The sequence below is a fragment of the Mustelus asterias genome, chromosome 26, assembly GCF_964213995.1.
Source record: "Mustelus asterias chromosome 26, sMusAst1.hap1.1, whole genome shotgun sequence".
Classification (NCBI taxonomy): Eukaryota; Metazoa; Chordata; class Chondrichthyes; order Carcharhiniformes; family Triakidae; genus Mustelus; species Mustelus asterias.
Window position 1 is genome coordinate 9,189,396 of NC_135826.1, and position 10,905 is coordinate 9,200,300.

Sequence of the window (10,905 nt, forward strand, 5' to 3'; positions counted from 1 at the left end):
ATTAAAAAAACAACTGCAACCATAAGAGGCATGTTATTCTTTTTTTCACTTTTACCTGGGCTGAACAAACTGTTCTCCATTCCCTATACCAGAGAGCACCCCGGTTTTGCTTTGAGACTCACAGCTCAGGCTGAGAACTAAGTAGTCGTGGTACAACCTCTAGCACCACCTCGTTCCATCAAAATCTTATCCCCTATTCATTATCTTGTAAACTTCCAAAATCAAGCTGTCCATCTTAAATGTAAGGCAGCAATGTTGGAGACATTATTGTACAAGTAGCCCACCCACTACTCTAGAACATTGAGATGGAATCAAAAATTTAAATCAAATGCATCAGCAATGCCAAGTAAGCACTATAAATAAAGTTATTTGATTATTTAGCCTAAACTTTCAAACAATTTAACACACATTACTAGACAATGACAGACTGACCTGAATTAGGATCAAGCACTATAGACATCAATAGAAAGCACAGTAAAGCAAACGTACCTTTTTTAATGTTGCAACCAGATCACTGTGTTTCTGCAAGAGTTGTGTAGTGACTTGCAGTGTTCGCAGTTCTTCAAGTGCCTCCACACACTTCTTGACATCCTACAAAACAGCAGCCATTAAAGCATCTGGCAACAGTCTAGCCTCTGTATATTGTTTGCTTAGCTTTCAATTACTTTTCAGCGGAATCTTTGCATTCCTCTTTAAGATCCTAAGAAATAAGAGCAGGATTAAACCATTCAGCTCATTGAGCCCGCTCCCCTTTTCAGCAAGTTCATCTGATGGTGGCCTTAAGTCCCACTTTCCCAACCTGTCCTCTGTAGTCCTCAACTCCCTTGTCAATCAAAAATCTTTCTATCTCAGCTATAAATGTATTCCATCACCAGAGAGAATAAATTCCATCTCCATCCGAAAAGAGGGTCATTTTATTTTTAAACTGCATCTTCTGGTTCTAGATGCCCCCACGAGAAGAAACATCCTCTTAGCATCTACCCTATCTTTGTTGAGAGTCATGAAATAGTTCCTTAAACTGAAATTCTAATGTGTTATGATCACTCTTACCTAGAGGATCGTTTACTAAGAGGTTATTAATTGATCCCGTTTCATTATCCATTACCATGTCTAAAATAGCCTGGTAGGTTCCAGATCATTTTGTTCCAAAAAAATTGTTCCAAATACACTCCATGAACTTATTCTCGAGGCTACCTTTGCCAATTTGATTCATCCAATCTATTTGAAGATTAAGATCGCTCATGATTGTTATCTTACAGGCCCTTGTTATTTCTTGATTCATAATCCACTTTTGTCCAAATGCTAAGCATCACAAGCTGTTATGCATCTCTAGATTCAAAGATTGTCGACTTCCTTGATATTTTTCATTCAGTTCTTTTCACACATAACTGTACCTAGCAATATATAAATGATATTTTCTACTACTTCCTAAGCAAGACCAGCCATGCCTGTGACTTTCATACACAAAACCAGAACAATGGTGCCATCCAGTGACTTGCTATAAACTGTGTATCTGAATGGCCTGAACATCAAAACTTTCACATCCAATAGTGAAGTCATTTGTTCTGTTCTCAATCTTCTCCAAGAAAATAATTGCCTTCTTTCCATATAACAATGGATAGTGCAGTAGCAATGTTTAATGTTACATTTCACTTGCACAGCTTCAAAGCTATTTCCTACCTAATTTTCATTTTTATGTTGTAAGTTCTGTGTTTGATAAGGCGAATGATACTACTTCCACAGAAATGGTGCAGGAGGGAGGTGTCAGTGGTGGTGGAGGAGTCTCAGTGCTGAAGCACAACTCTTGTCTTTCTGCATCAGGAACTTGCTCTCTGCAAATTTTGGGTTTGCACTGTACAATATAGTGCTTTGGGTTCAGCATTTTGCAGTATATTCCTCTGGGTTCACTTCTGTGTAATTGGATCACCACTGAACATGCATGTGAATGGGATCCCGCAATCTTGTATAAGTCCCTCTATTTTCTGGAAGGCACCTGCATGTTCCAAGCAAGGTCAATTGCGAAACAATTTAGCATGGCCAATCAACCTAACTTGCACATCTTTGGAGTGTGGGAGGAAATTGGAGCACCCGGAGGAAACCCACGTGGATGAAGAGAGTAGTTATTACAATGATTTTAAATAACTTTCTTAATAGTTCTCTTAACATAGGGACTCCACATTTAGTGGGCTAAATGTTTTCTAATTAGCATTCACCCAGCGTCTAGTCGTACTAGATCTAAAATGAAACTCTCTTTTTCTTATTTACTTCCTTACTCTTGCAGACCGTCATTTCACTCACTGTGCTTCCTTAATGGGGCGTGAAGCAGAATCTCTGACCCTTATTGTCACTATCCGAGGCATCAGTTTCCTGGGCATTATTTTCACCACACCCACTCGACCCCCCCCACCACCCCAATCCTTATTGTGCCCACATGAATAAAGCCATTGAGCATCACACTCAATTTTCTGCAAGACGCACTGGAATAATCTAATTTTCTCAAACTAATGTGGTAGTTGAAATACATTCTGGACAGGCACCAATTCTAATTCTTTATGTGCTGAATGATAATCCACAGTTTCAAAAGTTGCAAGTTGTGAACCTAACCTCACTCAACTGCATATACAGCAGAACATATTACTAGATGTTACCTGAAATTCCTCCAGTATTAAATCATTCCCAAAATAAGTTATTTGGTTAACTGGGAGTCTCACCTTTTGTGTGGTGGGCCTCCCTTGGGGGTCTCACTTAGTTAGCTTGACATATGAATTTGTCCCAATTCAAGTGATTGGATATTCTTGGTTCAAGACATTGGATCTTAAAATAGGATTTATTTTTCCTAATCTGAATTGATATAAATAAATGCAAGCATAAACTATGAAGTGCGTGGGCTGGAAAATAAATTCAGCACAATCAAAAAAAACTATTAAATGGAATAAAGAAAAGCTTTACATGAACTGGTTTCCACTTTGAAATTGCTAGAATCTTTGAAGTGCTTGGAATTAAAAACAAATTATTTTAAATTCTATACAAGCTACATATCAGCCCCAACTTCCCTAAGGGAAATACGAAGCCTGGCCTTCAACGCGAATCTTTACTGATACTCACAGGACTGTCAACCTTTAGAGCATGTTTAATGTCTGTGTGTATCTTCTGAAGCTTCTGTTCTGCGGTCATCTCTGTTAAATAAAAGAAATGTGTTGGACCTTCCACAATAATCCTTTATAAACCACAAGAGGGAGACAGCATGAAGACAGCAGGCCTGCCAAATTATCAACTCAGTCTCTATCATTCAAGCTGTAGGGTTGATGTGTGCACATCACAGATCCTACTTCAGCCTTTGTAAAGAATGCTGCTTTTTCTCCATTAGGTTCAGGAGACATAGTCCACGGGTTAATGGTCTGGATAGAACCATAGAATTCATACAGTGCAGAAGGAGGCCATTCAGCCCATCGAGACTGCACCAACAACAATCCCACCCAAGCCCTATCCCCGTAACTCCATATATTTACCCTGCTGGTCTCCCTGACACTAAGGGACAATTTAGCATGGTCAATCAACCTAACTTGCACATCTTTGGAGTGTGGGAGGAAACTCACGCAGACAAGGGGAGAACGTGCAAACTGCACACAGTCACCCGAGGCCGGAACTGAACCTAGGTCCCTGGCGCTGAGAGGCAGCAAAGCTAACCTCTGTGCCACCGTTTTATTTTGGTTACTTAAAGGGAGCAAGGTGAGTTTGATATTTTGATACCATCCTGCATTCAGGTACGAAAACAAGCCTCTGCAACAACAATCAGATCCACAGATGCTCTATACAGTCTACTCCACCACAAAATATTTGCAGTTTTAATGACAATGATATTATTAGCGTTTAGCATCATTAACCTGGGCCTGAACTCTACCACCTCGCCTGCCACAGAATCGGCGCGGGCGAGGGTCCGTCAATGGAAATCTCCATTGACCTTGTGGGAATTTCCTGTCTCGCCCGAGCGAGGCCATAAAATCTTGCCCCAGGTATCTTCACATCTCAATTTTTATTTTGCTTGTAAAATCATAGAAAGAGAACTGTAAAGCCTGATTGTTACTTCCTGGTTTGCTGACTATGAGAATGCTTCAAGATGATTGGCTGCTTAGCCTGCTTGACAACATAATTCTTCCTTGATGCCAAAAGTTCTCACGAGGGTAAAATTCACATTGGGGAAGATGAAATCCATGCCAGACAGATCACCAGATCTTGTGGGCAGCTTTTTTAAAATTTAAAACAAAGGTCAGAGGGGAGGTGCTGTCACTTCAAGCTGACTGCCAAATCTGGGCTATCATATTCCCTTTAGATTGCGTGGTTAAGTTGTTTGTTTCCAACAGGAACTTAAACCCCACGAGGTACGTACCTTTTTTCTTCTCTAGTTTCCGAGCTTGCAACTTTTCTTCTTTCTTCTTTTCCTTTTCTGCTTTGGCTGCCCTGCAGAAAAATGAATTACTTAAACATGAGAAAAGAAAGACTCTTCGATCAGTAACTTCAATCCTGTGTTTTCAGGAGTGGTATATTTCTTCTCTTAAACAATAAAGGGAAAGACTTGCATTTGTGAAGCACCTTTCTTGACCTCAGGGCATTGCAAAGTGCTTTGCGGCCAATTAAGTACTTTATTGAAGTGCTCTAACTGGTCCAGTGTAGGAAATGTGGCAGCCACTATGCACAGATCAAGGTCCCACAGTCAGAGATGTGATAATGACCGATTTTAATTTGCTGAGGGATAAATATTGACCAGGAGCACTCCCTTGTGACTCTTTATAATATGATAGTGTCACCTTTCATGTCCGACCAAGGATTTGGCTTTAATTTGAAGTCTCAGGAACTTCTTACGGGCTGTGGTTGCATTGCACTGACAGCCCGCCAGCAGATTTTTTTTTGTGAGATAAGCGGATTCTTAGTCAAGGATATTACATTCAAGTTGAATACTATTTTTAGCTGAGGCACTGCAAGTGCACTGGGTTATGACTGCTGTGAGGACTGATTTTGCCCTCCTTAGCCCAGGGAATTATGCAATTGCTTCTTTGAGATCAGTCATGGACGACTTCCTTCAAGAATGAGAAAGCAGCATTTATTGAAAAATTGGATAATTAACAGATTCTTGTTATACCACAACAAAACACAACTCGCCTTTCTTTGTGACGTTCTTCCAGCTTACGTTTTCTTTCTTTTTGTTCTTTCTCTTTTTTCTGTTGATTCTGTTTATTTGTGGGCTCGGGATGTGGTTTCTTGGACTTTTTCTTCACCTGTAAACAATAATGTGACATGTATTCGCTTTTGTTTAACTGCAAAACAGAAAACCAAACCATGCCCACTTATATGTATCCTGGTTTTCCTAAATTTTCCTCATTTCCATACATTTTAACCTTCCGTAAGAACGGTTCGATTTTTCTGGTACAGAGAGATGTTCTGCTGACTAACTTGCAGATAAAAATCCTGCTCTATCAGTGCATCAACTCCCTCTCTTCTCTCCAGGTGTACCCCACAACCAATACAAATATATATTCATAACCAAAGCATCCTAGACTGCATTTATTCTACAATTTAGCATCAATTCAGACAGTTTGAAGTGTAAATCCAGAATCCGAGCCCAAACTGAAGGTAGACAAAAGGGGACTCAGATCCGTTCTACGGTGTGAGGTAGAGACAGTGCAAGACTTTCTCGGCCAGAGTGCACAGTCAATGCAATGTCAAACCAGGTTAAAAAGTCCACAGTTCTTCAACTTGCATACAATTAATTTAAATGTTTAGAGAGTGGTGACACTGCCTAATTAAACATTCAAAATTTAACTGCATATATTTGCAAGCACACGTCTTCAAGCATGAGCAGCAGAATTTAAGTTTCAACCAGGCAATGTAAACAGAGTATGACCAAAACAAAAGCTGAAGCTATCAGACTCAAACAGATAGCTGGAGTGAAACTGCTCCGCCCAAGTTAGGGTTGTGCTAATTCTTTTCACTGGGCAGCACAATCCAAAGGCTGGTTAGTAATATATTTCTATTATTTTCTTGCTTCTCCCTGAATGCATCTCTGCATCAAAAACTCAACAGCATAGCAAGTTCCATAATTAACCAGCTGTCTATTATAATTCTCAATGTTGAACCTTGTAGTTGTGTCAACAGTTATTGCATACATATTAACTGATGCATCTCTGTACCTTGCTATCTTTGATGAACTAGCTCATTTGTAATGTGGTGTGCTTTGTTGTGATCAGTACAGTTCACGGAATATCATTTTGACTGGGTAACAAACAATACAGTTACATGGGAAGCCTAAATTTTGTAATCTAAATATTGATGGATATTATTCATATGGACTTGCAGAAGGCATTTGACAAAGTCCCTCTTATGAGACTTAGCTAAAGTCAAAGCTCATGAAATTGAAGACTCCTGGCTGGGAAATTGGCCAAGTGACAGGAGAAAGTGCGAGGATATTAGGCAAGTATTTTAATTGGCAGAGTGTGACCTAGTAGTGTCCTGCAAAAATGATCTTATTGTGTGGCTGATCAGGCTCGAAATACTAAATGGCTTGCCCGGTCCTATGGTGTCTAAAGGGACATTTTGCTTACACAATGTACAAGGTGACAGTTCCCATCATTATTATTACCCAGTCAAACAGCTTGCTAACATTCACACTGTGGACGCATATATTAAGTATAGCAACTTGGATGCGTATCAGTTGGCAGCTAATGGCCATAAAATGGCACCCCAAAACGAGTTTGCACCTTCAACAATGTTAGCAGGATCATTTAAACAAAAAAATATTTTAAAACTAAAGAATAATGAATATGAGAAGACAGTCACCTCCTTTTCCACCTCCGAGTCGGAGTCAGAGGCATATTTCAACTTATTCCGATTTTTTTTCGTCTTCTTTGAATCTTTCTTCTTTATTTCATCTACTTCATCAAGTATTTTGTCCTGTTCCTCCTCTTTTTCTTTCTCTTCTTTCCGTTTCCTCTTCTCTTCCTCCTCCTCCTCCCTTTCCTTTTCTCTCAACTTTCTCAGCTCTTCTTCCTGCTGCTTCTTCCTCCTTTCCTCTATCTCTTTCTTTCGTTCCTCATCTCGTTTTTTCCAGTCACTGACCTTGGCTTCAGTACCGCTGTCACTGTCACTGCTAAAATTAGATACTAGATGTAAGGTACATTTGTCTTTTCATAGGGAAATTCTAAATAACTAGCACAGGCGCAATGGGCCAAGTACAGAAGCTGTAATTGCAACAATTATAAAAATACAAGTGGTGTTTTACCAATTCATGGATTTACTAATCAATTTGTGTTCTTCAACACAAGTCATTGATCCTTTTGTATTTATTATTCTGCTCATATCAAGATAAGCTACAAGACAATAATAAGCAAACTTAGTCTTTATGCGGATAACTCGATATGATTTCCACCAGTTATTTTCCTTTAACACATTAATATACTTCATTCTATTGCAGTAAGTGTGGAAATCCAGTTGGGCCTATTTGGAAAACCAAATATTTTTGGCCATTTTGCTAACCTGAGGCTGCTAGAGACAGATGGTAACCTTTCAATCTTTGGCTTCCTCCCGCGGGGTTTTGGAGTCTTCTTTTGTGCTGCTGAATAGAAAGAAGACAATGGAGGAGGTCCTCTCTAAATCGGGCTTGTGGTTAATCTGAGATTCACAACTTATTTGTCGGTTGTACTAAGCTCTGTATTTTCAACATAATAAACTAATCACGTTATAGTATCTTTGGAAAGTTACAGACATTGTAAGCCTCAAAATAGCAAGCTAAATAATTCATTTTGTCTAATTAGCCCATCATAGGAAAGATAGGTTACAAATGCTAATAATACTTGTGACAAATCATAAATTGATTAATGTTTAATTGTAAGTACATAAATAATGAAACCAATAATGAACTCGGCCATTCCCCAATGCTTGGACATTACCAGTGGCTATGAAAATGAATGCCAAATGCAGAAATGATTGTCTCTCATTGTAATACCTGGTTTCCTGCCTCTGGCAGGTTTCTTTATAGAGTCATCAGAGTCAGATTCTCTCTTATATTCTTCATCGTCATCCTCATCATCTTCTTGCTTAGCTGGTTCCTGCTTCTTCTGTTCCTCCTCCTCTTCCTCCTCCTTATCATCATCTTCATCCTCTTGCTTCTCATCTTCTTCCTCCTCCTCCTCCTCTTCCTCTTCAGAATCATACTTCTAGAAAAGTTTATAGAGAAAATAAATAATTTGTCTCTTAATCTGGGGTGGGGGAGGGGGGGGTGGAGGGGAAAGAGAGATAAAGAGCAGGGGCAAACTGTACAAAATCTGAGTGATTGATAAGTCATCCAAAAATTGGATGGCTGCTTGCAAATCACTCAACAATAAATTACATTTGCATATAGCACTCTTAACTAATAAGATGTCCCAAAATGCTTCACACACTGAGAAAGCCAAATTAAAATAAAAGTTTTGAGGAGATTTTTAAAGGCAGAGAGGGAAGTAATACAAAGAGGTTTAGGACGCAAGTTCCAAAAGTGGTGAAGACTGTGCCACCAATGGTAAAGCAAAGGGAGGGATTGAGGGAAGATGCATAAGAGGCCACAGATGAAGGAATCAGAGGGCGAGAGAGAGAGAGAAAGGATTGCAGAGAGATGGTGGAGCACGTTTATGGAAATGATGATGTCGTGATAATGTCACTGGACCAGTCTAGAAGATTAATCCAGAAGCTCAGGGCAATGCTCTGGGGCTATGGGTTCAAATTCCACCACAGCAACTGGTGGGATTTAAATTGATAAAACAATGAAATTAATATCAATCTGGAAATGAAAGCTAGTCTCAGTAATGATAACCATAAAACTATCAATGAATGTCATAAAGACCTATCTAGTTCACTAATGCCCTTTAGTGAAAGAAATCTGCCGTCCTTACCTGATCTGACCTAGATATGACTCCAGGCCCACAGCACTATGACTGACTCTTAACTGCCCTCTGAAATGGCTGAGCAAGCCACTGAGTTCAAGGACAAATTAGGGAAGGGCAACAAATGCTGACCCTTCCAGCGACACCCACATCCCATGGAAGAATAGAACGATTGCTGCACGGGTTACAGGGAGCCAGTTGAGGTCAGTAAGAACTTAGTGTGGGTTAGGAAACAAGCACAGGATTTTGAAACAGCCGTGCAACAAAGTAAGAATAAAGGATAGGAATACAGGTAGACAATATTGTGACAGTGCTAAGTCTTCGTTATGGACAGAGTACAGGATTGAAACTCAAATCAAGGTCAAAGAGGTCATCTGTGTTGCATCGCATGTTTCAACCTCACCACTGTGGGTAAAGAATCACAGAACTGTTACAGCGCAGAAAGAGGCCATTTGGCCCATCATGTCTGCACTGGCTCTCCAAACAAGCATCAAGGCTTGGTGTCATTCCTCTGCCTTTCTCATGGCCCTGCGCATTGTTTCTATTCAAGTAATCATCTAATGCCCTCTTGAATGCCTCGACTGAACCTGCCTCTCCCACACTTCCAGGCTGTGCATTCCAGACCCAAACCACTTGTTGTCTAAAAGTTTTTTTCTCACATCATATTTGTTTCTTTTGCAAACTGTGGCACAATCGTTAGCACTGCTGCCTCACAGCTCCAGGGACCTCGGTTCGATTCCCGGCTTGGGTCACTGTCTGTGTGGAGTTTGCACATTCTCCCCGTGTCTTTGTGGGTTTTCTCCGGGTGCTCCGGTTTCCTTCCACAGTCCAAAGATGTACAGGTTAGGTTGATTGGCCATGCAAAATTGCCCCTTAGTGTCCTGGGATGCATATGTTAGAGGGATTAGCAGGGTAAATACGTGGGGTTTCAGGGATAGGGCCTAGGTGGGATTGTGATCGGTGCAGACTTGATGGGCCAAATGGCCTCCTTCTGCACTGTAGGGATTCTATGATCATCTTCTAAATCACTTTAAATCTGTGCCCTTTTGTTTTTGGTCCTTTTATGAGTGGGAACTTTTCACCCCATCTACTCTGTGCAGCCCTTTCATGATTTGAACATCTTTATCAAATCTCTTCTTAGCCTTCTTCTCTCCAAGGAGAACAGACCCAATCTCTCTAAACTATCCTTATAACTGAAGTTTTGAACCATTCTTGTAAACCTCTTTTGCACATCCTTCCTCTAGTGTGGCGCCCAGAATTATGCACAATATTCCAGCTGAGATCTAACCAGAGTTTCACCAATACGGAGACTCATTTTATATTCCAGAATTATTAATTAATTGAGTTTTGGTTCAACCAGCTGCCAAGGTAGGATTTGAACCAATGTCCCCAGACTATTAATCTGGATTTTGGATTGGTTGAGCCACCATCTCTCGTAAAACAATCCAGCATTTAACTTTACATACATGTCTGTAGGTTAAAGCTTCTTCTGAAATTCTCATCCCACATCTTGGTGACTAATCTGATTTTGTTAGTCTCTAGCTCCTCCTTACAAATAGAAACACTTTCTCAGTGTCTACTTAATCAAACATTTTCATAATTTTAAAGATCTCTATTATCCCTTAGCCTGCTCTTTTCATGTGAAGAGACCCGATATGTTCGATCTTTTCCAATAAGTGTAACCTCACAGTTTTGGTGTCATTGTGAGTCTTATTGGCACTCTCTCCAGTGCCTCTGCATCCTTTTTATATGATATCCATTTCTATACATAATACTCTAGTGCAATCAAGGTTCAATGCAAGTTTAGCATAACTTCTCCACTTTTCAATTCTATCCCTTTAGAAAATGAATCCGAGTATTTAAGCTTGGTTTTATTATTGACCTGCATTCCTTTGCGATGTGTATTTGTACACCCAGATCCCTAACCACCCAGATTCTCATCTTCCAAGTAATATGTGACCCCTTTATTTTTCTTACTAGAATGCAATTCTTCACT

The 10,905-nt window shown here is 40.0% G+C and overlaps 1 protein-coding gene across 1 annotated transcript in view; it reads right to left on the reverse strand.

Annotated features, from left to right (window-relative positions):
- hdgfl2 (HDGF like 2) overlaps nt 1-10,905 on the reverse strand; it is a 67,824-nt gene that overhangs the window by 17,235 nt on the left and 39,684 nt on the right. The window contains exons 7-13 of the mRNA XM_078198150.1: nt 7,997-8,207; nt 7,528-7,606; nt 6,832-7,141; nt 5,158-5,273; nt 4,388-4,458; nt 3,106-3,176; nt 490-591 (exon numbers count right to left, since the gene is read on the reverse strand). Coding sequence (XP_078054276.1) covers nt 490-591; nt 3,106-3,176; nt 4,388-4,458; nt 5,158-5,273; nt 6,832-7,141; nt 7,528-7,606; nt 7,997-8,207 — 960 coding nt within the window. The remainder of the gene's footprint in view (nt 1-489; nt 592-3,105; nt 3,177-4,387; nt 4,459-5,157; nt 5,274-6,831; nt 7,142-7,527; nt 7,607-7,996; nt 8,208-10,905) is intronic.